Here is a 27976-nt window from a genome sequence, read left to right as displayed (position 1 = left end):
ATGGAGTTCCTGACTCCTGGCTTCAGCCTGGCCCAACCGTGGCTGTTGCAGTCATTGGGGAGTGAACCAGCAGATGGAAGATCTCTCTCTCTGCCTCTGTCACGCTGCCTTTCTAATACGTAAGATAAAGTCTTTAAAAAAGAAAAAAAAGTCAGGCATTAGAGGGAAGTCAAAACAATGTAATAAACACTTCTATAGACTAACATGCTCTTTCTTTTGTAGTTTCTTTGCTGTTTCTTGTGTTTGTTTTCTTATCAATTTTTCCCATTTTTCTTTCTTCTGTTTCTTTTTTTTTTTTTTTTTTTTGGGCAGGCAGATTTTTAGTGAGAAGAGAGAGAGACAGACAGACAAAAAGGTCTTCCTTTTTTCCGTTGGTTCACCCCCCAAATGGTAGCTACGGCCGGTGTGCTGTGCCAATCTGAAGCCAGGAGCCAGGTGCTTCTCCTGGTCTCCCATGGGGTGCAGGGCCCAAGCACTTGGGCCATCCTCCACTGCACTCCCTGGCCACAACAGAGAGCTGGACTGGAAGAGGAGCGACCGGGACAGAATCTGGTGCCCCAACCGGGACTAGAACCTGGGGTGCCGGCACCAGAGGCAGAGGATTAGCCTAGTGAGCCAGGGTGCTGGCCTTCTATTTCCTTTTTAATTCCTTTTTTCTCTCCCTTTATTTCCCTTTCTTATTTGTCACCTTTCTTCTTTCCCTTAGGCTTTCTCCTGTCTTCCTTATTTCTCTTATTTCCTCTTTCTCCTTCCTTTCCTCTTTTTTCTTTCTCTTGTTCTCTCTCATCTTTGCCTTTTCTCTTTCTAAATTTTCAGTAAGCTTTATTTCTTAGTTTTCTCTTTCCTTTCTCACCTATTTCCAGCTTCTTTTTGGTCCTTCTGTCATTTTTTTTTTCAAGATTTATTTACTTACTTGAAAGAGTTACAGAGAGACAGACAGACAGACACACAGAGAGGTCTTCCATCTGATGGTTCACTCCCCAGTTGGCTGCAACGGCTGCAGCTGCTCTGATCCGAAGCCAGGAGCCAGTAGCTTCTTCCAGATCTCCCACATGGGTGCAGGGGCCCAAACACTTGGGCCACCTTCTACTGCTTTCCTAGGCCATAGCAGAGAGCTGGATCGGAAGTGGAGCAGCCAAGATTCAAACTGGTGCCCATATGGGATGTTGGCACTGCACCGGCCCCTCCATTTTTTAAGATTTAGTTTCTCCTTTCTCATTTATTCTCTTTCTGCCTCTCCATTTCTCTTCTTTCTCTTCCCCCTTCTTTCTTCCTTGGGAACTGTATCCACTTCTAAGGTGGTGATTCGTGCTGCACAAATCCCAGGTTTAGCAGAGGAAAGCTCCCAGTTGTGTTTCTATTGTGGTGCCTGGTAGACATGACAGAATAAAAAGCTGATCTGGAGAGCTGGTGCTGTGGTGCAGCAGGTGCTTGGGCCCCCACACCCAGGTGGAAGAGCTGGGTGGAGTTCCTGGCTTCTGGCTTTGGCCTGGTCTTGCCCTGGCTGTTCTGAATATTTTGGGGAAAGAACCTGTGGATGGAAGACCTCTTTGTCTCAACTTGTTACTCAGCCTTTCAGGTAATAATAAATAAATCTTTTTTAAAAACACAAAGTACTCACATACTCCTTGTCTAGACTCAGTATTCATATTGTTTTATATATATTTACTTTCTTTATATATTAATAAGCATTTCTGCCAAGAAGTTTTTCTTTTGCTTTTTTTAAGATCAGTTACAGAGACTTCACAGAGATATTTTCACCTGTTGGTTCACTCCCAAGATGCCTATAATGGCTAGAGGTGGGCAAGCCGAAAGCCTGGAACTCCATCCAGTTCTCTTACGTGCGTGACAGGGACCCAACTACTGCTGCCTCCCAGAGTGTACATAACCAGGAATCTAGGAGTGGATGTGCAGCCAGCACTCAAACCCAGCAACTCTGATAAGAGATGTGGGCATCTCAAGTTGCGTCTTAAAAGCTGGGGGGAGGGGGAGGGGGAGTAGGGAAAGAGACAATGCTGTGGCACAGCAGGTAAAGCCACCGTCTGCAGTACTGGCATCCTATATGGGCACTGGTTCAAGTCCCAGCTGCTTGACTTCCGCTCCAGCTCCCTACTAATGCACCTGGGAAAGCAGCGGAAGATGGCCACAGTCTTTAGGCCCCTGCATCCCAGGAGGGAGACCAGCAAGAAAAGCTCTTGGCTGGGGCTGGTGCTGTGGTACAGTGGGTTAATACCCTGGCCTGAAGCGCCAGTATCCCATATGTGCGCTGGTTCGAGACCTGGCTGCTCCACTTCCAATCCAGCTCTCTGCTATGGCCTGGGAAAGCAGTGGAAGATGGCCCAAGTCCTTGGGCCCCTGCACCCACGTGGGAGACCCTGAAGTAGCTCCTGGCTTCTGATTGGTGCAGCTCTGGCTGTTGCGGCCATCTGGGGAGTGAACCAGTGGGTGCAAGACCTCTCTCTGTCTCTGCCTCTATAACACTGCCTCTGAAATCAATCAATCAATGAATCTTTAAGAAAAAAAAAAAAGAAGAGTGCCTTTGTACAGCCTTTTATTGAAATCAGGCAGGTAGGTACAGATGTGATCAGGTGGAAGCTTTGCAGGTGGCAACAGGAGGTCATTCCCACTGATTTCATCTATTTTCCCATCAAGAGAGGGAGAGGAGCCAAGCTGAGGCAAGAAGACAAGAAATAATTGTCCTTGACAGTGAGAAAGTTCATCACTACCAACAAAGTGTCGAAGTGTTAGGGTCATAAAATGAAAGAAGTGCCATCGATAAAGTCAAGTGATTTTTTTCCAGTCAGGCTCAGCTGCATAAGTACAGGTGGGGATTAGGCACAGAGCAGGGTTTGATCAGGCTTGGGTATTCTCAGGTGAGTTCAGCGTAGAGGAAAGAAACCAGTCAGCTGTCTGTAATTGAAGACTGCAAGAAGGGGAGAAAAGGACCAGTGGCTGCACAAGAAATATGAGGGCATTTCAGAAGGTTTGTAAAAAGTGGAATTAAAAGATAAGGCTTATTTTGGCACAGAAAAAAACCTGAAATCCACGCAAACAAGGGGTCTTCCAAAAGTTCATCCAAAATGCCGATTGTGAAAAATACTGCATAGACTTAAAAACTTCTTTGTGCCCAAGTACATTTTTAATTCCATTTCCCATGAACTTTAAAAAATATCATATCAGTAACTGACCCCTTTATTTTGCTTTACCATTAAGAGAAGCATTTTGAGGCCAACATTGTGGCATAATGGGTTAAGCCGCTGCCTGGCACACAGGTTCAAGTACTGGCTGCTCCACTTCCAATCCAGCTCCACGCTAACACGCCTGGGAAAGCAGTAGAAGATGGCCCATGTGCTTGGGTCCCTGCCACCCATGTCAAAGAACCAGAAGAAACTCCAGGCTCCTGGCTTTGGCCTGGCCCAGTCTGGCCATTGTGGCCATTTGGAGAGTGAACTAGCAGATGGAAGAGCTCTGTCTCTCCCTAACTCTGCTTTTCGAATAAATAAGTGTTTCAAAAGAGCTAATATTTTCTCTTTTAAACTGATCTGTGTATCACAACTGGTGGATTTTTTTAAATTATTTATTTTTTTGAAAGTCAAAGTTACAGAGAGATCTTTCATCCACTGATTTTCTCCCCAGTTAGCCACAATGGCCAGGGCTGGACCGGGAATTCCATATCCAGGACTCTCAAATGGGTGGCATGGGCCCAAACTTGAGTCATCCTCCACTGCCTATCCCAGGCCATTAGTAGGGAACTGGATTGGAAGCGGATGGAACTACCATTAGATGGAACTGGTAGCCCTGTGGGATGCTGGCAACGCCCAATGCTGGCGGTGGTTTTACCTGTTACAACACCATCACCACTGATGGATTTGTTTTGAAACTGCATTCTGTTATGTTTTAATCAAATCTGGATAATTTGTCAGAAAAAGTCTCCCCCCCCCCAACTTTGCCCTTAGAACTTAAAAAGGCAATGGAGTTAATGAGCTCCTGGACTGTACCAACAGTAATAACTTAAAGCATCTTATTATGGAAATTTCAAGCACAAAAGTAGTGAGAAAAGCATAAAGAACCCCCAGGCTTCCCACCAGTTTCAATAATTATAAACTTTCTGCTGTTCTTACTTCATTTAGCTCCCCTTTTTGTTCTGGAGTATATCATAGCAAATTTTTTTTTTATTTGACAGGTAGAGTTATAGACAGTGATAGAGAGAGACAGAGAAAGGTCTTCCTTCCATTGGTTCACCCCCCCAAATGGCTGCTACGGCTGGCACGCTGCGCCGATCCGAAGCCAGGAGCCAGGTGCTTCCTCCTGGTCTCCCATGTGGGTGCAGGTGCCCAAGCACTTGGGCCATACTCCACTGCACTCCTGGGCCACAGCAGAGAGCTGGACTGGAAGAGGAGCAACTGGGACAGAACCCGGCGCCTCCGTAGACGGAGGATTAACCAAGTGAGCCATGGCACCAACACCTATCATAGCAAATTTTACACATAACATTTCCCTTGTAAATAGCTGTGATGCACTGTTAAGAGATAAGAATTTAATTTTAAGGAAAAGAAGTATATGCAGCTGGCGCTGTGGCTCAATAGGCTAATCCTCCGCCTTGCAGCGCCGGCACACCGGGTTCTAGTCCCAGTTGGGGCGCCGGATTCTGTCCCGGTTGCCCCTCTTCCAGGCCAGCTCTCTGCTGTGACCTGGGAGTACAGTGGAGGATGGCTCAAGTGCTTGGGCCCTGCACCCCATGGAGACCAGGAGAGGCACCTGGCTCCTGCCATCGGATCAGTGCGGTGCGCCGGCCGCGGCGGCCATTGGAGGATGAACCAACAGCAAAGGAAGACCTTTTTTTTTCTCTCTCTCTCTCACTGTCCACTCTGCCTGTCAAAAAAAAAAAAAAAAAAGTATATGCAACCACAAAGCCATTATGACCAACAGAATAAAAAGGTATTTATCAACAAAATAAAAAGATATTAAGGTAAATATCTCATCCAAGTTCAATTATCCTCAATGACCTCAAACATCCTTTTACAGTTGGGTACAATAAAACCTTCTATGGTCAAATTTGTCCATAGTAGGTAGTACTGTTCAAAGATGATTTATTTGTGGGCAAGCACTGTGCCACAGTGGGTTAAGCCGCTGCCTGCAACACCAGCATCTGTGTTGAAGTCCAGTTTGAGTCCCAGCTGCTCTGCTTCCCATCTAGCGCCCTGCTAAAGTGCTGGGAAAGCAGTGGAAAACGGCTCAAGTCCTTTAGTGCCTGCCACACACATGGAAGATCACTGAGTTCCTGCCTCTAGACTTCAGCCCAGCCCAGACCCCGCTGTTGTAGCCATCTGGGGAAGGAACCAGCAGATGTAAGACTCCTCTGTCATTCTGCCTTTCACATAACTTTAAAAAAAAAAAAAGGGCAAAAAATATTTATTGACAATCAGCATGTAACTGTCTGCTTCGTGTGCCAGTCAGGTAAGGGGGTCTGTAGTGAGGAGAGCCACTTAACTACCCCACCTCTCTGAAAACAGGTTGATTGGACACCCCAGATCAGGTGCTTCAAAAGACTATGATGGGCAGACGTTCAGAATACATCTAACTTGCAGCAGGCAATCAGGCGGGGCCTTCATGTTAGCCAGGGCTCTGAACCAGTGAGGAATGTCCACCTAATTCTACTACCAATCAAACTATTTTCTGTTTTTTTTTTTTTCTTTAAATATTTATTTATTTATTTGAAAGTCAGAGTCACACAGAGAAAGAAGGAGAGGCAGATCACTCCCCGATCTGAAGCCAGGAGCCAGGAGCTTCTTCTGGGTCTCCCTTGCAGGTGCAGGGGCCCAAGGACTTGGGCCATCGTCCACTGTTTTCCCAGGCCACAGCAGAGAGCTGGATCAGAAGAGGAGCAGCCAGGACTCGAACCAGCGCCTATATGGGATGCCAGCACTGCAGGCGGCGGCTTTACCTGCTACGCCACAGCACCAACTCCTTCTGGTTTGTTTTTAAAAGTTTTATTTGTTTGACCGACAAAGTTACGGGGTTGGGGGGGAGGGGAGAAAGGAGGACAGACAGATCTTCCATCCACTGGGTCACTCTTTTTTTGAATAGAAAACTTTTATTTATTTAATAAATATAAATTTCAAAAGTACAACTTTTGGATTATAGCAGTTCTTCCCCACTGGTTCACTCTCTACATGGCCACCATGGCCAGGGCTCAGCCAGGAGCTTCAGCCCGGCCTCTCATGAGGGTGCAGGGGCCCAAGTACTTGGACCATCTTCTGCTGCTTCTCCCAGGCCCATTTGCAGGGAGCTCAACTGGAAGTGGAACAATCCGAATTCAAAGTGGCTTCCATATGGGATGCTGGTATTGCAGGCAGCAGCTCAACCCACTGCGACACATCGCCAGCCCCCGGTGCAGTATTCTAGCAATGCCAAGCAGAGCTGTTAATAACAGTTCTAAATAACTGTTTAGTATCTCCTCCATAAAATGGCTGCACTTAGTGCCATCGAGGCTTCCAAGGTGGACCGATGAAGTTTCTATCCAAGAAAATTCACCTCTAGTGGAGAAGATAAACACATACACAAATAACCAGAGTGCAAGGAGGAACCTGGTAAGTATTGGTAGAGAATACTCAGAAATAAACTGCTTTGAAAGCACAGCATTCCTGGGGTCACTCAGGTAGGGGACCTGTGGCCCAGAGAATGAAAAGGAGGCGACCAGGCACCAAACTGGTGACCACATTAGTCACGCAGATAAAGGAGAGTGAAGGAGACCCAGGGCAAAGGGTCAAAATGAGCAATGGCACAAAAGATGTACTAAGGTGCCAAGAATTTAGGGATGCAGGCTTGGACAAAGAAGATCCCAGCCAGACAGCAAAATGCCTAAGGAACTGAATGTCGCTTTCTCACGAACTACTGGGCAGCCAGCCGTTAAACAAGACAGCCCAGACACAGCTTCAAAGACACTCCTTTACGATTCAGCCAACAAGTGCCTGGGCCGTGATTTTGTTTAAACGATTTAAAAACATTTGCGATGGCTGATGAAGGCTTTCAGGGTAAATAATCACAGCTTGCAAGATGTATCTGCAGAATATACATTACTATACGGGAATGAATAAAACTCCAGTCCTCTGGCCGGCGCCGCGGCTCACTAGGCTAATCCTCCGCCTAGCGGCGCCAGCACACCGGGTTCTAGTCCCGGTCGGGGCGCCGGATTCTGTCCCGGTTGCCCCTCTTCCAGGCCAGCCCTCTGCTGTGGCCAGGGAGTGCAGTGGAGGATGGCCCAGGTGCTTGGGCCCTGCACCCCATGGGACACCAGGAAAAGCACCTGGCTCCTGGCTCCTGCCATCGGATCAGCGCGGTGCGCCGGCCGCAGCGCGCTGGCCGCGGCGGCCATTGGAGGGTGAACCAACGGCAAAGGAAGACCTTTCTCTCTGTCTCTCTCTCTCTCATTGTCCACTCTGCCTGTCAAAAAAATAAATAAATAAATAAATAAAAAACTCCAGTCCTCCATCGAATCCTCCCAATGCCTCCTCCTCCCACACGCAACCACTGGATCTCTGCAAAGATACTGCAGGTTACATGTTTTCCTTAAAGTCCTGTAGTCTCGCAGAGGCCTCGCGGCTTTAAAAAAGATCACAACGTCAGTGATCGGTCCGTGTTCACACTAGGTTAGAGCTAAAAATCTGTGCGCGGGCTGCTACAATTCCTTCCTCTGTCAGCGCCCCAGGCAAAGATGATCAAGGCATTATGGGCGGTATCACAATTCACAGACGTCGCTGCCACCGGGAGTTCCCCGAAGCCACCGCCAACAATTTCTTCAATTGCCTAACAATTAGGCGGCGTTAGACACACGATTCTCCGGCCGTTCTGGCCCAACTGATGCCCTGGGGAGTGCTACACTGCTTCCAGCAAAACCAAAACTAGCCCTGTGGCAGTACCGCAGGGCCCCGGGCCGCCGCGAAGCCGCCCCGACGCCGACGCCGCCCGGCCGCGCCCACCGCGTCTCCCCGAGCCCTCTTCTCACACCCAGCCCGCCGGCCCTGTACCTTCAGGTTAGCCCGGAGGCCCAGACTCTTGGCTAAATTTTGCAGGTCACTGTACTTGAAGGAGTCCAGCTCCTCCGGAGAGGGGACGGTCATCGTGACCTGTAACCGACGCGGTAAACACAGGCTCGAACCGCAAACCTACTCGGCTCCCTTCAAAACTGGCGCCGCTTTAAGCGTTGACTCCGCAGAATTTTATAACTAGTTTAAATGATGAGCTCTGCACTTCCATTGGCTGAAACTGCCTCGAAGGCGGGGTTTCCGACGCTGACCAATAGAAAGGCTGACTTCTCGCCCTGTGCAGGCGCACGGTCCACCCTCCGTCTCAGCAATACGCAGGCGCCAACAGGCGTGTGAGGCGCGCCAGGACGGCCAGTGCGCGGCGGAGCCCCTGAACGACCGCCGCCCAATGAGGGCACAGAATCCGCGCCCGGGGCGGGACCTGGTGAGTTTTCGGAGCGGCGGCGCGGGAGTCAGGAAGATGGCTGCTCGGCGGCGGCCGCTTCGTGCCCACCGTGCACAGCCGCCCCGCGGTGACTTCTGTGATAGTGCTAAGGAAGCGACCAGCGAAGCTTCTTCTGCAGCGTCCATGGAGTGGGACACGCAGGTGGTGGAGGGGTCCTCGCCGCTCGGCCCCACGGGGCGCGGGGCGGAGGAGCCGGCCGCCGGGCCGCGCCTGCCGTCGTGGCTGCAGCCCGAGAGATGCGCCGTGTTCCAGTGCGCGCAGTGCTACGCGGTGCTCGCTGACTCGGTGCACCTCGCCTGGGACCTGTCGCGGTCCCTCGGGGCCGTGGTCTTCTCCAGTGAGTGGGGGGCTGTCTGGCGGGGGCGGGCCCGAGGGGGCGTGGGTGCTTTCTCCGCCCGCAATGGAAGTTTGGGTGGAAAGTAGCCTCCAAGCCGGGGGCGAGCGGAGGATTTCTTTTGGTTTCCGTGGCCCTGTTGCCTCGGTCTAGGCGGGAGGCTCTCCTTTTCGGGGCCCTCGGAGGTACCGATTCTGACCGGTGTGTGTCTTCTAGGAGTCACCAGGGACGTCGTTTTGGAAGAGCCCTTGCTAGTTGGTATTGAAGGTTCGCTCAAATTCAGGTGGGTGCCGGAGGTGCCCGGTGCGTCTCTAGTCCCCCCGATTTAAGGAGACCGAGGAGCTGACGCGTGCCGGGAGGAAGACTTGGTTCCTGTGTTGTGCTGCACGCCGGGTGTTTGAAGCGGGGGATGCTGCTTCGACCCGCTTACTCCTGATGCTTTACGGAAGGTGGAAAAGTTAGCGTTTGTGTGTGAGATCTGAGATCCTCTGAGGTCGTGGACATGTGAAATGAGTGGAACACAGAACGGCCTTTCGGCTTACAGTAAGAATAACAGCCTCAACTACAGTCGTTTGCGATAACTGGGACTTGGGGGTTTGTCCTAAGCTGTGGTAGGACTGATGAATTCATTACCCTGAGAAACAGGAGGAACACAAGGCGAATGTTTTGTACTTAAGTACTGCTTAGTATTTGTATCTGGCCTGCGCTGAGATTTACAAGTGATGATAATATACTCCGTGAATTCGGTATATCAGGCTTCTCAATTCTGAGTGTCAGCTTTCACAGAAGGCCATTCGCTCTGACCACGGTTTGCTTAAAGTATTAGCCAGCAACCCCAGAAGTTCTGGAGCTGTGGAGAGACCTAGCAAACTAAGCACAGCACCTGCCCTCCTCTCTCCCAACCGAAAGGTGCTCATTCCTCATCCCTGAAAGAACCCTCTTCCCGCCTACAGGGGATAGGGAGGGGAAGGGCAGTGGCCTGCTTGGAAATTGGGGATTTGGGGCCAGAGGCAGAAGCTTTGTAAATCTTCTCTTAAAAAGGTGGATATGCAGGGGCCAGTAGGTAAAGCCACCGCCTGCAGTGCTGGTATCCCATATGGGCAATGGCTGCTCCATTTCCCATCTAGTTCTCTGCTGTAGCCTGGGAGAGCAGTGGGAGATGGCCCAAGGCCTTGAGTCCCTGCACCCACGTGGAGACCTGGAAGAAGCTCCTGGCTCCTGGCTTCGGATCAGTCGGCGCAACTCCAGCTAGCCATTGTGGCCGGTTGGGGAGTGAACCAGCGGATGGGAGGTGTCTCTCTCTCTCTCTCTCTCTCTCCCCCCCCTCCCCCCCTCCCTCCCTCTGCCTTTCCTTCTCTGTGTAACTCTGACTTTCAAATAAATAAGTCTTAAAAAAAAAAAAAGGTGGATAATGCATACAGTCCTTTGCTGTTCCTATGAGCCATTCAGAATGGAGATAATGATAGTAGGTGTTGAAGTAGCCTATTATATATTGAGTGACCTAAAATATTTTAAAACTAATTTTCCTGTTTTCATTTTTTTTAAACAAAACTAGAAAACTTAAAATTGTTGGGTGGGTGTTTGGGGCAGCCGATAATACGCCTGTATCCCATACTGAAGTGTCTGGGTTTCACTCCCAGCTCTCCTTTCCCATCCAGCTTCATGCTAATGTGCACTCTGTGAGGAACCAGATAATTGTTTAAGTACTTGGGTCCCAGCTTCAACCTGGCCCAGCCCCAGCCAAGCCCACATAAATGACCAGGCAGCGTTGCAGAGAGAAAAAGAGAGATTGATCTTCCTATCCACTGGTTCATTCCTCAAATGGCCACAATGGCCAGGCTGAAGACAGAAGCCTGGATCTCTGTCCAAATCTCCCATGTAGGTAGAGGGGCCTAAGAACTTGGGCTGTCTTCTGCTGCTGTCTCAGCTACATTAGCAGGGAGCTAGATAGAAGTGGAGCAGCCAGAACTTAAACTGGTGCTCTGAAAGGCAGTGCCACAGAGATCTTCTGTCTGCTGGCTCACTCCTCAATTGGCCATAATGGCTAAGGCAGGGCTAAGCCAAAGCCAGGAGCCAGGAATTCCATCTGAGTCTCCCACATGGGTGACAGACCCAAGTACTTGGGCCATCATCTGCTCGTTCCTCAGCATATTAGGGAGCTGGATTGGAAGCTGAGCAGTAAGGACTCAAACCAGGGCTCCTGTATGGGATGCTGGCATTGCAATGCTGCACTTCAATGTTGGACCTTGGTGTTTGTTTGTTTGTTTGTTTGTTTTTTGACAGGCAGAGTGGACAGTGAGAGAGAGAGAGACAGAGAGAAAGGTCTTCCTTTGCTGTTGGTTCACCCTCCAATGGCCGGTGCGCTGCGGCCAGTGCACCGCGCTGATCCGAAGGCAGGAGCCAGGTGCTTCTCCTGGTGTCCCATGGGGTGCAGGGCCCAAGCACTTGGGCCATCCTCCACTGCACTCCCGGGCCATAGCAGAGAGCTGGCCTGGAAGAGGGGCAACCGGGACAGAATCCGGCGCCCTGATTGGGGCTAGAATCCGGTGTGCCGGCGCCGCAAGGTGGAGGATTAGCCTAGTGAGCCGCGGCACCAGCTGGACCTTGGTTTTTTTAAAGTGTTTCTTTGTAATTTTTGGATATGTCTCATATACTATAAATATGGTGTTTTGTCAATCGTTTAACAAAAACTAAAATCAACTATTTGATGCTTGATACAGTAATCTTTCAGAGGATAAAGGAAAAGAAAACAAATGGCTTGCTGGGGTATTGGATTCCTTTCTTTTGCTTTGAATCTAAATATTTTTCAGTTGATTTTTAAAATTCTGCAAAAGAAAAATCAGAGTTTTATCAATAAATTGTTCAGTAAGCCTTCAATCAACTTGTTTTTTAATGAACTGTGAATTCTTACAGTGGTAGCTATTTTAAACACGGTAGTCACTTTAAATATTTAAATCAATCAAATTAACTTTTTCTGCTTTACAAGGGTAAATTACCTTTCTCTACTGACATGATAGTTATGCATCCATGATTGCTTTTCTGGCCAGAATCCTTGAGGGTATCTGTTACCTAGGGTCTAATTAAGTCTGAGTAAACTTTTCTCTTGAATGTGTCTTTTTTTTTTTTTTTTTTTTTTTTGACAGGCAGAGTGGACAGTGAGAGAGAGAGAGGGGTCTTCCTTTGCCGTTGGTTCACCCTCCAATGGCCGCCGCGGTCAGTGCACTGTGGCCGGTGCACCGCGCTGATCCGATGGCAGGAGCCCGGTACTTCTCCTGATCTCCCATGGGGTGCAGGGCCCAAGCACCTGGGCCATCCTCCACTGCACTCCCTGGCCACAGCAGAGGGCTGGCCTGGAAGAGGGGCAACCGGGACAGAATCTTGCGCCCCGACCGGGACTAGAACCCGGTGTGCTGGCGCCGCAAGGCGGAGGATTAGCCTAGTGAGCCGCAGCGCCGGCCTTGAATGTGTCATTTTTGCAGACTCATCCCTAATTATAGTAATTTTCAGTTGTATTTTTTTCCTAAGATTTATTTATTTGAAAGGCAGAGTTATAAAGAGAGAGAGACAGAGAGCGCTCTTCTGTTTGCTGGTTCGCTCCCCAAATGGCTGCAATGGCCAGGGCTGGGCTAGGCCATTGGAAGTGTAGTAGCTAAGACTCAACTATTGGCATTGTAGGCAGCAGCTTTACCCATGATTGTACAACACTGGCCCCTTGTCGTCTTTTTTTTTTTTTTTTTTTTAAGATTTATTATTTGTTTATTTGAAAGGCAGAGTTTACAGAAAGAGAGGGAGGGAGATCTTCCATACACTGGTTCACTCTACAAACAGCCACAATGGCTGGAACTAGGCCAGACTGAAGCCAGGAGCTTCTTCGAGGTCTCCCACGAAGGGAGAGAGGTGCAGGGGCCTAAGCATATGGGCCATCTTCCCCTCCTTTCCTAGGTGCATCAGCAGGGCACTGGATTGGAAGTAGAGCAGTCGGGTCCTGAACTGGCACCCATATGGAATGTGTCACAGGAGCAGGTAGCAGCTTTTTCTGCTATACCACAACACGGCCCCTCACCTATGTCTTAGGTGATAGGAATGTTCCCTGAGATTAATTACCTGTTATGTATTCTCTGATTTTATTTCTTACCCATGCTCTATTTTCCCCCCTCAGCACTTACAACCTTTTGTTCTGTAATTCCTGTGGGATTCCCATTGGTTTCCATCTATATTCTACTCATGCTGCCCTGGCTGCCTTGAGAGGTCATTTCTGCCTTTCCAGTGACAAAATGGTGTGGTGAGTAAAATCTGGTACTGTTTATCAGAAAAGACTGGGGACCCAAGAAGATGCTGCAGCCACTCAGTACCTCTTAAAGATAACTGTAGGGGTCACTGCTTGTGCTGCAGGCATCTGGTATCCAGGTGCTGATACTGTGCTTCTGATCCAGCTTCCTGCTAATGAGCCTGGGAAGGCAGCGGATTGGTCAGTACATTCTTTTTTTTTTTTTTTACAGAGTGGACACTGAGACAGACAGAGAGAAAGGTCTTCTTTTGCCGTTGGTTCACCCTCCAATGGCCGCCGCGGCTGGTGCACCACGCTGATCTGAAGGCAGGAGCCAGGTACTTATCCTGGTCTCCCATGCGGGTGCAGGGCCCAAGCACTTGGGCCATCCTCCACTGCCTTCCCTGGCCACAGCAGAGAGCTGGCCTGGAAGAGGGGCAACCGGGACAGAATCCGGCGCCCCGACCGGGACTAGAACCCGGTGTGCCGGCGCCGCTAGGCAGAGGATTAGCCTGTTGAGCCGCGGCGCCGGCCAGTACATTGTTTTTAAGTAGAAATTAGGAAGTTTAAGTAGCATGAGTCAGGAAAGATAATCTATGTTTTATTAAAATGACTGGTTGTTAATAACAGAAAACCTACCAGGGGCTTTCAGTAAGTGGTGGGGCCAGTTGACTGCTCCATGTGCCTCTTTGAGGCCCAGCTGAGGCCTGACAGTGCTCTGGGTCACCATCCCCATGGTTCTCATGGCCTTGTTGTCTTATACAGGATGGCTCCTTCGGTGATAAGCATTAATGCAACCCCATCAGAAAAGAAACAGATATGGGCAGTGGAGAACACAAGGTTCTCCTTTTGTTTTTTTTTTTTTTTTTTTTTTTAAAGATTTTTTTTTATTTATTTATTTGAAAGACTAAGTTACAGAGAGAGGTAGAGACAGAGAGAGAGGTCTTCCATCCACTGGTTCACTCCCTAGATGGCTGCAATAGCCAGAGCTGCACCAATCCGAAGCCAGGAGCTTCTTCCGGGTCTCCCAAGTGGGTGTAGGAGCCCAAGGACTTGGGCCATCTTCCACTGCTTTCTCAGACCAGAGCAGAGCGCTGGATCGGAAGAGGAGCAGCTGGGACTAGAACCAGCGCCCATATGGGATGCCGGCGCTTCAGGCCAGGGCTTTAACCAAACACTGTGCCACAGCGCCAGCCCCACAAGGTTCTCTTTTTATCAGCAAAAATGTCCTTATTCGAATGTCTGTAAACATGTCGCGTGCTCACCTTAAGCTGGGGAGTCAAATATGTGACCGTAGTCTTGTCTCCATGGGCTTAGAGTAGTTACGTTTTATTTCTTAGGACTGGGCACACTGCTGCCTTAGATAAAATCTGGATTCTGTGAGCAAGATTCCGGTAGGCAAGAAACACTTGTCACAATGTGATCACTGACCGTCCTTCAAACTGTGCTTCAGTAAAAGTCTTCAGGGTCCACTGGGAGAGCTTACACTCATCATGATTCTCCCCCCGCCCCTTTTTTTTAAAGATTTATTTTACTTATATGAAAGACAAGAGTTAGAGAGGTAGAGCCAGAGACAGAGGGAGGTCTTCCATCTGCTGGTTCACTCCCCAAATGACCACAACAGCCAGAGCTGAGCTGATTCAAAGCCAGGAGCCAGGAGCTTCTGCCAGGTCTCCCATGTGGTACAGAGGCCCAAGGACTTGGGCCATCTTCTACTGTTTTCCCAGGCTGTAGCAGAGACCTGAATTGGAAGAGGAGCAGCCAGGACTCAAACCGGCACCCATATGGGATGCTGGTGCTGCAGGCGGTGGCTTTAACCCACTGCACCGCAGCGCCAGCCCGATTATTCCTTTGCCATTCATGTTTGTCTTAATTTTGCCCTAGCAGAGTTTTACTTCTAGGAAGGAATAGATTGAGGTATAGCGTCTCTTATGATTTATTGACAATTTGTTTTTCTAAAAAAATACATCATGTGTCTTTATATTTTTATTTTTTGACAGGCAGAGTGGACAGTGAGAGAGAGACAGAGAGAGAAAGGTCTTCCTTTGCCGTTGGTTCACCCTCCATTGCCGCCCATGGGGTGCAGAACCCAAGGACTTGGGCCATCCTCCACTGCACTCCCTGGCCACAGCAGAGAGCTGGCCTGGAAGAGGGGCAACCGGGACAGAATCCGGCGCCCCGACCGGGACTAGAACCTGGTGTGCCGGCGCCGCAAGGCGGAGGATTAGCCTAGTGAGCCGCGGCGCCGGCCCATCATGTGTCTTGAAATCAGTAAAAAGGCAGGCTTTGTTGGGCAGATACTTGCATTAGAGGGGAAGTTCCATTTACTGATAATCTTCACTGTGGTATGACATTCATATTTTCTCTGTTTTCTGTGTAGCTATCTCTTGAAAACAAAAGCCATAGTGGATGCATCTGAGGTGGATATTCACAGTGTGCCCCTACCAGAAAAGATTGCAGAGGTAAAGTTTCATCATGCTCATCAGGTTCCTTTCTATATCAAGGCCATGTTGTACAGTCTAGTTTGAGGGCTCGGGGAGCTGCTCAGTACTGCACTCCTGTTTTCTCCTCTACTAAGATGGAGTTGTCCTATTTGCAGCCTATTTGTGTCTCAGGAAAGTAGTAAAATGGTTATTAAGCATGTTTGTTTATTTTTTAAACATTTATTTATTTATTTGAAAGTCAGGGTTACACAGAGAGAGGAGAGGCAGAGAGAGGTCTTCCATCCGCTGGTTCACTCCCCAATTGGCCACAGTGACCGGAGCTGCACTGATCTGGAGCCAGGATCTTCTTCCGGGTCTCCCACGTGGGTGCCGGGGCCCAAGGACTTGTGCCATCTTCTACTGCCTTCCCAGGCCATAGCAGAGAGCTGGATTGGAAGTGGAGCAGCCAGGTCTCAAACCTGCCCATATGGGATGCCGGCGTTTCAGGCCAGGGTGTTAACCCACTGCACCAGAGCGCTGGCCCCGGCATTCCTGTTTAAATGGGCTTTAGAAGTGGATGATTCTGGCCGGCACCGTGGCTCACTAGGCTAATCTCTGCCTAGCGGCGCCTGCACACCGGGTTCTAGTCCCTGTTGGGGTGCCGGATTCTGTCCCAGTTGCCCCTCTTGCAGGCCAGCTCTCTGCTGTGGCCAGGGAGTGCAGTGGAGGATGGCCCAGGTGCTTGGGCCCTGCACCCCATGGGAGACCAGGAAAAGCACCTGGCTCCTGGCTCCTGCCATCGGATCAGCGCGGTGCGCCGGCCGCAGCTCGCCGGCCGCGGCGGCCATTGGAGGGTGAACCAACAGCAAGAGGAAGACCTTTCTCTCTGTCTCTCTCACTGTCCACTCTGCCTGTCAAAAAAAAAAAAAAAAAAAAAAGAAGTGGATGATTCTTTCTGCTATGGCCTGGGAAAGCAGTACGAAGATGGCCGAGGTCCTTGGGCCCCTGCACCCACGTGGGAGACCCAGAAGATGCTCCTGGCTCCAGATTGGCGCAGCTCCAGCTGTTGTGGCCAACTGGGGAGTGAACCAGTGGATGGAAGATACCTCTCTCTCTGTGTAACTCTTTTAAATAAATAAATAAATCTTTAAAATAAATTAAGAAAATAAGTGGATGATGGCTTTGAGCTGAATAAAGCAGCTTCGTTTTGGTAGCTTGCAGACTCTACTGAAAACATGGCTATAACTTAATTATTCTTAGAAGAACAACTTTAGGATTTATTGTTGGTTTTATGCTTAGAAGTATTAATAGTTTACTAATTACACATTTAGTAACCAATGACATTTATTTTTCAAAGTTTTATAATAGGAATAATGTTAAGGATAGGCAACAATGATTTTTTAAATTTTTTTGCAAAGCTTGCTACACTTACGAGGCCATCTTCTAAGCCAGGGGTTGGCAGCTTTTCCCATAAAGGGTCAGATGACAGATATTTTAAGCTTTGTGACTGTATGGTCTTAACTACCTCACTCTGCCACAGCAGTGCAGAAACAGCCACAGACAGTAGATAAACAAATAGGCATGGCTATCTTACAGTAAAGCTTCATTTACTAAAATGGGCAGCAGGCTGGCCCATGGTCTATAGCTTACCACTCCCTACTCTAAATAACTAAGTTGATGAGAGAATTGATAAGTATGGTGTGGAAAAATAATGGGTTATGGGAGATCACTTCAGAATGTGAGCTTGGGGAGCTCCATTAGCAGAAGTAAATGGTACGGAAGAGTGATTTTAAGTCTGGAAATTTTCCTAAAGCCATTCAAGAAATGGAGAAAGAAATAGTTGAGAACATCCACTAAACCTTTTTTTTTTTTTAAGATTTTATTCATTTATTTGAGAGGTAGAGTTATAGCCAGTGAGAGGGAGAGACAGAAAGAGAAAGGTCTTTCTTCCGTTGGTTCACTCCCCAGGTGGCTGCAACAGCTGGAGCTGTGCTGATCCAAAGCCGGGAGCCAGGTGCTTCTTCCTGGTCTCCCACACAGGTGCAGGGGCCCAAGGACTTGGGCCATCTTCCACTGCTTTCCCAGGCCACAGCAGAGAGCTGGATTGGAAGAGGAGCAGCTGAGACTAGAACTGGTGCCTATATGGGATGCCAGTACTGCAGGCGGAGGATTAACCTACTGCGCCATGGCGCCGGCCCCTACATCCACTAAACCTTGATGAAAAGTGAGAGCCTGTGGCATTGGAGCTACAACCTGCTCCTAGCCTCCCTCCTCTTCCCCAGCTGAGAAGATGCAGCCAGCCACACAGGGATTCTTTGCCCCTAGTCCCCAGTACAGGGCAATGGCATACCCCTGGGAGAGGCAGGCCATTCCCACCTCTACTTTCTCATCCCCACCTCCACTCTGTTGCAGAAGCTCTACTCCAGGCAGGAACTGCCATCTGACAAGTATTAGCTCTTGTGCAGGCACAACAGGCCAAGAACACTGGACACACCCCTATCCCGGCTTGCTTGTAGCATGGAAATTCCATGGTAGCCGAGGCAAAAGCAGGAGTGACAGTCCGAGAGACTGTCCCCACCACCCAGCTTGGAAGCAGTGGCCAAGGGATTTTTCCTGGGAAGGAGGCAGAGAAACCTGATGCTCTCCCCAGGGAACTGACTACTTGAAACAGCGTGGGGGAAGTTCAGGTCTAAAAGTGTCCCAAATTGAAGATTTTGGTGGTAAGTCAATTAGGAAGAAGCTGGTAGATAAAGAGAAGTTTTGTAGAATCAGGGAACTGGATGGCTAAGAAGATCCTTCCTGGGGCTCAGCTTTATTCATGATTCAAAGTACAAATGCTGAGTAACACCAGCATGATTGGTTTTAAATTATATTGTTTCAAAATATATTTGTTAGACCATTTTTTTTTCTTAAAAATATTTATTTGAAAGGCAGCGTGACAGCGGGAGAGAGAGATCCTTCTTCCCTGGTTCACTGTCCAAATACCTGCAATAGCTAGGGCTGGGCCAGGTGAAAGCCAGGAGCCGAGAACTCCATCGAGGTCTCCCATATGCATGACAGGAAGCCAAGTACTAGGGCCATCATCTGCTACACTGTAGACACATCAGCGTGAATTGGGTCAGAAGCAGACTTGCGACTTGATCCCAGGCACTCTTAACAGGATGTGGGTGTCCCAAGGGGTGATTTGCCATGCTGTGTCACAATGCCCACCCTCATAAAAGAACTCTTAAAATGACCTAACTACGGCAAACATCTGTTCTAAACCTTATAATAATGAGAGCTACTTTTGAGAGTCATTGGCAGAATAGTAAAGTCAGAAAGGCATCTGTGACAGCGTTTAACAGAGTGCTGAATGGAAAGCTAGATGCTTGGTACTGGAAAAGACGCTTTTGCCGCCACAGAGCTTTGTGCTGCCACTTTGGTGTTCACAGAAGCAGTGATGCTTAGGAACCAAGGAACCATGGGACTCACTCCACATGAAAGGCTGTCTGGGGACTCTCATTGTGTTTGTTGTATAAAGTTCTTTCACGAATAGAACAAATGTTCTTTTATCACTAGAGGTAGCTTAAAGTGGTCTTATAACCAGCAGATTCAAGTCAAGCTTAAGGTGCCCTGATGCATTTCTCTTCCCAGCTGAAAGAGAAGATAATGCTCACGCACAGTCGCTTGCATTCACTAATGAAGATTCTGAAGCAAGTAGCACCTGACCAGACCAAGCCAGAGAACTGACCAGAACCAAGACCTGAGAATCAGCTTCAGAGCTCACTGCTGTCTTCAACAGCAAGTGCCATCTTGCCATCTCTTTGGAAGGACTGTCTTCAGGAATGGGAGAGATTGTGTTTACTGTTTACCTCTCGGCTGATTTTCCAAGTGACTTGTGAAGCAGTTTGTAGAAGATGGAAAAACTAGACTCTTCTGTCTCCATTTCATAGCCATTTGTCTTAAGAATCTGGTTCAGGGGCTGGCGCTGTGGTGCAGCAGGTTAATGCCCTGGCCTGCAGTTCTGGCATTCCATATGGGCGCCTGTTCAAGAGCTGGCTGCTCCACTTCCGATCCAGCTCTCTGGATAGGAAAGCAGTAGAAGATGGCCCAAGTCCTTGGGCCCCTGCACCCGCGTGGGAGACCCAGAAGAAGCTCCTGGCTCCTGGTTTCGGATCGGCACAGCTCCGGCCATTGTGGCCATTGGAGAGTGAACCATCGGATGGAAGACCTCTCTCTTTCTGCCTCTCCTCTCTCTGTGTAACTCTGACTTTTTAATAAATAAATATTAAAAAAAGAGAATCTGGTTTATCTTCCTACTGATTTCATAATACTTATCTCTGGAAACATCTTTCTCTGTAAATTTAGGAATTGGGAAGCAGTGTCCCATGTGTCCTCTGACCTAAGGGTGCATGCTCAATCTGAAAACAGTCGGGCTTCATGTTGACTGCTGGTATTCCTACATGGAGCAGGTGTTGTGACAGCACTGATAAGTCATTGTTCTTTTGTTAAGATATAGGTACATAACATTCAGTAATATTTAAAAGTTAACTGGATCATACATAATTTGTCTCCAGTTGTAAACTGAGCTTAACAGGATAATAAAAGTAATAAAACATCCTTCACTTAGGCCAAGTACTTTGGCCAAGTGGCTAGCCTAAATGGTCATTTAACATTATAAGATGTCATGAGGAGACAGCGCTGTGGCATAGTGGGCTAAGCCTCTGCCCGTGGTGCTGGCATCCCATATGAGCACCAGTTTGTGTCCCAGCTGCTCTACTTCTGATCCAGCTCTCTGCTAATGGCCTGGGAAAGCAGTGGAAAATGGCCCAAATGCTTGGGCCCCTGCACCCACATGATAGATCCAGAAGCTCCTGGCTCCTGATTCGGATCAGCCCACCTCTGGTCGTTGCAGTCATTTGGGGAGGGAACCAACAGATAGAAGACCTTTCTCTCTGCCTCTCTCTCTAACTCAAATAAATTTAAAATAAAATAAATGTTTCAAATAAAAACAAGATACTATGGGTAGTACTCAGGATAAAAGATAAAGACAGCCTCTGTGCATCCTCCAATTAGAGATAAACATTCAGATGGTCACATAAAGACTTGTAAAATTCTGGCTGTGGTAAGGGTTTTGATGAAAAGGGACAGAAAGCTGCAAGCAGATAATAGAAACCCTTGAAGACCTTCAGTGGGGGAGTGTGTAACAAGAATCAGCTTTACTTTTTCAGAACCTCTCTGTGGTGGTTCTGTGGTGAATGGAGGGAAGAGGTGGCAAACATCTCTAAGGAGAGTTGATGACACCAGCCTCAACTGAGAACTCCACATGTCCATGCAGTGATGGGTAGAGACGTTAATGGGGGCCGGCACTGTCTATAACTCTACCTCTCAAATCTTCAAAAAAAAAAAAAAAAGTTTATGTGCTTGACATGCAGCTAGCAGGATTTGTTTTAGTAGCACATTCTTTCAAGTGTTTTAAACTGGGGGCCAATGTTGTGGTGTAATGGGTTAAGCTGCCACCTACAGTGCTGGCATCCCACATGGGCACCGGTTTGAGCCATGGCTGCTCCATTTCCGATCCAGCTCCCCACTAATGTGCCTGAGAAAGCAGTAGAAGATGGCCCAAGTCCTTGGGCCCTCGCCACCCACATGGGAGACCTGGATGAAGCTCCAGGCTTCAGCCTGGCCCAGGTCTAGCTGTTGTAGCCATTGGGAGTAAACCAGTAGATGGAAGATCTCTCTCTCTGCCTTTCAAATAAATAAATCTTTAAAAAGGAAATGCTTGAACCTGACATCAAATTAAGCTGGGGGCAGGACTTTAGAAGTTAAGATGCTACTTGGCTATTGGGTGCTTGGGTTCAAGTCCTGACTCCAACATCCTACCTCCATGGGAGGTAGCGGTGATGGCTGAAGTGGTTAGGGCTCTGAAACGTACATGGACAACCTGGCTTGAGTTCCTAGCTATGGCTTCAGCATGGCCCAGCTTTGGCTACCGTAAGCAACTGGGGAGTAACAGCAGACAGGAGCGCCCTTTCTTCCAAATAGTTTAAGAGTGGCAAAGTGTGAATATACACTTCTTCCGCTTACTTGTTTTTGAGGCCAATATAGTATGCTGGGAAGTGGGCAGGCTTTGGAACCAGACTGGATTCAGGTTGTGGTTTGGATACCTATTTGCCATGAATTTGAAGGACTTGACCTCTTGTTTCTGTTTCCCTCTGGATAAAACAAGAATAAAAACAGTAACTAGAGCTATAGTGAGGATAAAATGAGTTACTGAATACACTAAGTACAGCTGTTGTGGGGAGCAACTGGGAGCAGCTCGGACTAGACTAAGTTACTGGAATTAAGACTTATTCTATGCATCTGCTCTCCCACAATATGGCGCTGAGAAGGGAGAAGCAGCTTCTACACAGCTGCCTCCAGTTCAACCAATAAACTGTAGGACCTACTCCTGATTGGAGGAGAGCAGCGTACTCGGCGTGTGGGTAGCAGAGTTGGGATTGGTGGAAGAGGACTATAAAGGAGGAGAGAGACAACATGCACCAGGAACATCTAAGGGGAACATCTATCTGAAGGAACACCTGTGCAGCCCCCGAGAGAGCCGGCCGGCGGTATGCCGCTCCCCCGCGGAAGTGGGGAAAGTGGCTAGGGGGAACCGCCCTTCCACGGAGGTGGAAGTGACGGTAGCCAACCCGGGAAGAACCAGCAGCAAACCCGGGGAGGGCCGAGCAGACAAGAGAACAGCGCAGGGTCCTGTGTCGTTCCTCCACGAAGAGGGGGAGCGACAGCTGTGTTTAGTACGTAAGTGCTCAGTAAAAACTAGCTATTGGGGTAGGCATTTGGCCTAGCAATTTAGCTGCAGCTTGAGATGGCCACATTATGTATCAGAATGCCCGGGTTTGTGTCTCCACTCTACTTCCAATTCCAGCTTCCTGCTAATATGCACTATGAGAGGTAGCAGGTAACGGCTCAAGTACATGGGTTCCTGACATCCAAATGAGATACCCAGATTGAACTGTCTCTAGTTCCTAGCTTCAGCTTTGCCCAGGAGCTGTTGCAAACTATTGGAGATGGGACCGGCATTGTAGCATAGCAGGTAAAGCTGCTGCAGCCTGGCATTTCATATGGGTGCTGGTTTGAGTCCCTGCACCTGTGTGAGAGACCCGGAAGAAGCTCTTGGCCTTCGGATTGGCCCAGCTCCAGCCATTTGGGAAGTGAATCAGTGGATGGAAGACCTCTCCCTTTCTGTAACTCTAAGAAATCTTTTTTAAAAAAGTTTAAAAAAATTGTTTTGGCCATCCCTGTGATGCAGTGGGTTAAAGCCCTGGCCAAAGTGCCAGCATCTCATATGGGCACCAGTTCTAGTCCCAGCTGCTCCTCTTGCGATCCAACTCTCTGCTATGGCCTAGGATAGCAGTAGAAGATGGCCCAAGTGCTTGGGCCCCTGCACCCATGCAGGAGACCCAGAAGCAGCTCCTGGCTCCTGGCTTCAGATCAACGCAGCTCCAGCCCTTGCAGCCAACTGGGGGAGTGAACCAGTGTATGGAAGACCTCTTTCTCTGTCTCTACCTCTCTGTAGCTTTCAAATAAATAAATATTTTAAAAATTGTTTTTGTTTCAGATTTAAAAAGAGCCCAAAGTGGTTCTAATTTGTACGAAAAAGCTAGCTACTACCCTTCATGTGTGTTGACACACATGTAGACTTAAAGGCAGTTGTATATATGCTAAAAAAGTTTCAAAACCCCATGTGGCTATTACAGTGTTAAACATTAGCAAAGCTGTGGATTTCTGAGTTTAATGGCAGAAACCATCTCCATTTCTTTTATTTAAAGACTTTATTTTTATTTATTTGAAAGGCAGAGTTAGAGAATAGGAGAAATCTGTGGCTCCACTCCCAAACGGCTTGACATTTGAGACTGGGCCAGGCCAGAGCCAGGAGTCAGGAACTTCTTCAGGGTCTCCCACGTGGGTGCTGGGATCCAAACACTTGGTCCATCTTCTGCTGTTTTCCCAGGCACCTTAGCAGGGAGCTGGATTGTTAGTGGAAGAGCTGGGATGCCAGCACTGCAGATGGTGGCCTTACCAGCTGTGCCCCAGCAGCCATCTCCATTTGTATATCCCAACATCTAGCACAGCACCTGAATAATGGGCTAGTATGCCAGATGGGAAATGAGTGGTCTCATGGGAATAATCGCACAGCTTCTTTGTTCCTCCTGATTTGACAACAGCCAATCATAATAATAAAGGTTCTCACATCTACTTTCTTACTTGGAAAGAACCCTCTTCCCCTGTGTCGCTCCCCCTCTTCGTGGAGGAACGACACAGGACCCTGCGCTGTTCTTTCATCTGCTAGGCCCTCCCCGGGTTTGCTGCTGGTTCTTCCTGGGTTGGCTACTATCCCTTCCACCTCCGTGGAAGGGCAGTTCCCCCTGGCCACATTCCCCACTTCCGCAGGGGAGCGGCACACCGCCGGCCGGCTCTCTGGGGGCTGCACAGGTGTTCTTTCAGCTAGATGTTCCCCTTAGATGTTCCCTGGTGCATGCCGTCTCTCTCCTCCTTTATAGTCCTCCTCTGCCAATCCCAACTCGGCTGCCCACACGCCGAGTACGCTGCTCTCCTCCAATCAGGAGCAAGTCCTACAGTTTATTGGTTGAACTGGAGGCAGCTGTGTAGAAGCTGTTTACTTCTCTCCCAGCGCCATACTGTGGGAGAGCAGATGCATAGAATAAGTCTTAATTCCAGTAACTCAGTCCAGTCCGGGCTGCTCCCCACACCCTGGATCAAGTGAAGCATCTTTCAATTATTATAGTGTTAAAAATCTCTTTGGAGGGGGGCCAGTGCTGTGGCACAGCAGGTAAAACTGTGGCCCGCCCTCCGGCTGTCGCCTGGGGAGTGAAACAATGGATGGAAAACCTCTCTGTTTCTCTAATGCTACCTTTCAAATAGAAAATAAATCTTAAATACACACACACAAACCTTTAGGGTGCCAGTGTTGTGGCATAGCAGTTAAAGCAGCTGCAGTGCCGGTTTGTGTCCTGGTGTTCCACTTCCCATCCAGCTCCCTGCTAATGCCTGGGAATAGCAGCAAAGGATAACCCAGGTGCTTAGGCCCTGCCACCCATGTGGGAGATCTGGGTGAAGCTCCTGGTTTTGGGAAGTGAACCAGCAGACTTAAGATCTCTCTTCAAATAAATAAATCTTAAAAGATGGGAAGGATTCCATGGAATAGTATCATTACTGTACTTAATATTATTATTCACTACCCTTTACCACAAAGCACACATACTTGTTCATAGGTGCAGCATAAGGTTGGCCCTACACGGAAAACAAGAGGATGGTTTCACCGTGACGTGCTTCTTTTCAGACCAGATGGTATACACCAGGAACTACCACAACTAGGTTATCAAGAAACTCAGGGTTTTGCTCTTTGATGTCTATTTCAGCACATGTCTATGGACCGGCTCTTCTTATTATAACTGCCTGTTTTGAAATTCCTACAATGAACAACACACAATGAAGTTTCAGTGCATTCTCAGCCCATGCTGCTTTATTGCTAAGAAGTATATACACACACACAGGTGCAGAGTTTCCAACTCTTACAATTCTTTTTTACATCAACGAATAAAATTTCTTCAGAAATCCCAAAGATGCATAGATTATAAAGCAAGCTGCCTTTGTAATACTTCAAACATACTTAATGAAATTCTTTTAGCATTTACCAGTGGTGCAATGAAGAATGTGCCGAAGAAGCAAGCATAGTGAGCAACCCCTGTACTTGGACAGTAAATAAACTATATTATGAAGGACATGCTAATATTCAAGAGATGTGTGGCTTTAAGGTGTGTTCCCAAACTACTGATTACAACGTATTGCCAGAATAGCTTTTTTTTTTAACCTGTGGGAGAATATATTTTAATCAATGGCATTCCATTCCGTCACCAAGGGAGACAAAACCTATAAATAGTTACTAACCTTAAAATACCTATGCTGACTTCAAAGGTTTAGGAGTATGGATCCCTGGAAAAATCTGTGATATTTGGTTTTCTGATAATTATTTTAATATGCTTTTCAGTGGAACAATGGGAACAGAGTTTAGATAAACTCTGATCTTAAATCTCTATTGGCTAGAAGATATGTTATCACTAAGTGGCAGAGAGATAATTTATATATGGAAGACAACATCTCACTTCTTACACTTGAGAAACCAGACATCACAATGACAAGTTCCACTCCAAATCACTGTTACCATTCCACTTAATCTATTTCCAAAGATATTTGTTACAAAAATCCCACAGCAAAGAATATGAAGTTAAAATAACTTTGAAACAGTGTTTTTCCAATGACAGAACATGAAACTTGGAAGGAGCCTAGTGAAAGTCACCTAGTCCGATCCCAAATTCTCGAAGGCTCCTTTCACTTTATATTATTTGTCATAGTCACTCACTTGGGTTATTTCAAAGTCAAAAATCTTCTCAAGCACTATTTTTAATCTATGACAATAAATGTCTTGTTTCATTAAGTAAAATCAGGTTTTTCATGTTTTTTCAAGTAGGAAAACTTTGTTTACATGGAATCAAAACTTGTGGCAAAAAAAAAAAAAACAACTATCAAAGATGACACTCTGGCTATTGAAAATAACAAAAAAATTTAAAATATAAACACAATAATGAAAACCCAAAACATAGATGTGTCAGTATTTCAGGACTATTTCTATAAAATGGAATAGTCTCCCTTGTGCCAGGGTTCTTTTACAACTGGTCAGTACCAGAACCTTCCATATAACAGTTGCCTCATTACTGAAAATTCTGAAACACTGGATATATCTGCATATACCGCGAGAGTAAATCACTCCCAAGATACTAGTTTTAAGAGACCCTGAACCTCAGTCTACAGAAATGGTATCACACAAACCCCATACCTAGTTATCTTACACATGCCATACTAGCATTCCCTACTTTCCTACCCTTCCTAAAACTCTGCACCTTTCTGGTAATATCCATAGCAGCGTATTCATTCAACATGCTTATTTTGTGCCTTTTGTTTTTAAACATGCATGGGGACTAATGGAACCAGGGAAGAGGTTAGAGGGTGAGCATTATTATGCTCTGACAGTTTGAATGTCTTGTGGTTGCCCCTGTTTATCTTCTACTTCCTATTTTCAATGGAAGTAAGATAATCTTTAATTAGAAAATGAAAAATCTAAACAGTAAGTTCAAGCTATTGTTTCAGGTCTATTGCTTCATTATTAATAAATGCATATATAAAACTACTAGTAACCACGTAGTATTGGACATTTTCACTCATGCATTAGAATATTAATACTCTTAAAATCGGAGTTGAAAGTGCTATTATTTGCTTGCACTTTCGACCAAACCCAGTTTTAACAAACATGCAAAGAAACCCCATGAGAGGAATTATGGGAAATAACAAGGATACATGCAAAGTACCAACGGAAAATTTGAGTTAAAATAATTGCTTAGGAATACAAGCAGGTGTTCCACATCTACCACAATGCTACTTCAGAACAGAGGTACAAGTCACACCAAAATAGGTTAAAATAGGTTAAAATTAGGACCACTGTTGAGATAAAAGGCTCATATGCAAATCATGGCCCTTCTGGGCAAAGACTAATGTAAAAACTGGGAAATCAAAAACCTAAGAGATGTACAGTCTTAGGAAAGAGTATGTTTTCTTGGCCTTTCATTGACAGCTAAGTTACAGGTGGTCTGGTGGGGTGGTGAAGGTGCCTTGGGCAGAATGGTTTCTTGTTTGATTTGCAATAAACAGTACCTGCACAGCTTACGGGGGGGGGGGGGGGGGGGCTGATGAAGAGCAGAGCCAATACAATGTAAACGCAAATATCAGTGCCCTGAAATTCAGCATAGCCCTCTGCTTTTTAAAATGATGATCAGGGGATCCTTCCAAATGTGGTAGAATAGCCAAGCAATGTTCTAAATGAACTAGAAGCAATTTGCTTGCACCAGCAGCACCATGAGAATGTAAACTCCTGAAGGCCAGGGGTCTCTTCATATTTTGCATATCATAGGTACATAAAAAGTAAACATGAGATCACAACTCTCAAAAAAGTAATTACATGCTTTGAGTCTACAAAAACTTGTGGCATATTTTAGCATTTATTAACATGGCTGTCAAGGGTAACCTAATTGTTGCAAGTAACTGAATTGTTGCCACCACTGTAATAAGTAGTTGTGTTCCCATGGTCATGCAAATGTGTGAGTATTGCTTTGTTGTTCCAATGTCTAACACCAACTGATGGCATAAGACATTTAAAGAGGAGCTATAATCAACTTAAAATAGACTTTTCCCTGTCTGCTGGAGAGGCCATTTAAGAATTAAATATTCATGATATTCTTCGATCTAAACCACTTTTAGTTTTTTCCCCTGGGAAAACAAGGGGACACAGATTCAGTCTTTTCAGGGATCTCTGAGGTGCTGATGGCCAACATGGACATGAGGTAAAGG

General features: G+C 47.3%; 2 protein-coding genes across 26 annotated transcripts in view; one reads left to right on the top strand and one right to left on the bottom strand.

Annotated features, from left to right (window-relative positions):
• NUSAP1 (nucleolar and spindle associated protein 1) overlaps window positions 1-27976 on the bottom strand; it is a 67764-nt gene that overhangs the window by 29848 nt on the left and 9940 nt on the right. For 11 of the 18 annotated variants that reach the window (XM_008269176.5, XM_008269177.5, XM_051822065.3 and 8 more), the window contains exon 1: window positions 8028-8249. The exons of 6 other annotated variants lie outside the window; for them this stretch is intronic. In XM_008269176.5, coding sequence (XP_008267398.2) covers window positions 8028-8120 — 93 coding nt within the window. In that variant the 5' untranslated portion in view covers window positions 8121-8249. Of the gene's footprint in view, window positions 1-8027; window positions 8279-27976 lie in introns of those variants that run through there. One more of the 18 variants, XM_008269175.5, reaches the window with a different exon arrangement.
• Window positions 8293-26895, top strand: OIP5 (Opa interacting protein 5). 8 transcript variants are annotated; one of them, XM_051822073.3, is made up of 5 exons: window positions 8293-8827; window positions 9041-9107; window positions 12984-13106; window positions 15472-15553; window positions 24790-26895. In XM_051822073.3, exons 1-5 carry the CDS (start codon window positions 8434-8436, stop codon window positions 24922-24924), a joined length of 801 nt encoding a protein of 266 aa, XP_051678033.3. In that variant the 5' UTR covers window positions 8293-8433; the 3' UTR covers window positions 24925-26895. The 8 variants fall into 8 exon arrangements, 7 of the variants coding, with proteins under 7 accessions (XP_051678033.3, XP_089166231.1, XP_051678036.3 ...); XM_089310105.1 differs by lacking the exon at window positions 24790-26895 and adding an exon at window positions 16454-16651; XR_016218040.1 differs by lacking the exon at window positions 24790-26895 and adding an exon at window positions 19148-19795 and having other exon boundaries at window positions 8294-8827; window positions 9041-9367.

This window comes from Oryctolagus cuniculus, chromosome 12, assembly GCF_051225735.1.
Source record: "Oryctolagus cuniculus isolate XC-2025 breed Fujian yellow rabbit chromosome 12, ASM5122573v1, whole genome shotgun sequence".
In the NCBI taxonomy this organism is placed as follows: domain Eukaryota; kingdom Metazoa; phylum Chordata; class Mammalia; order Lagomorpha; family Leporidae; genus Oryctolagus; species Oryctolagus cuniculus.
This window is presented reverse-complemented; position numbering and strand designations above follow the sequence as displayed.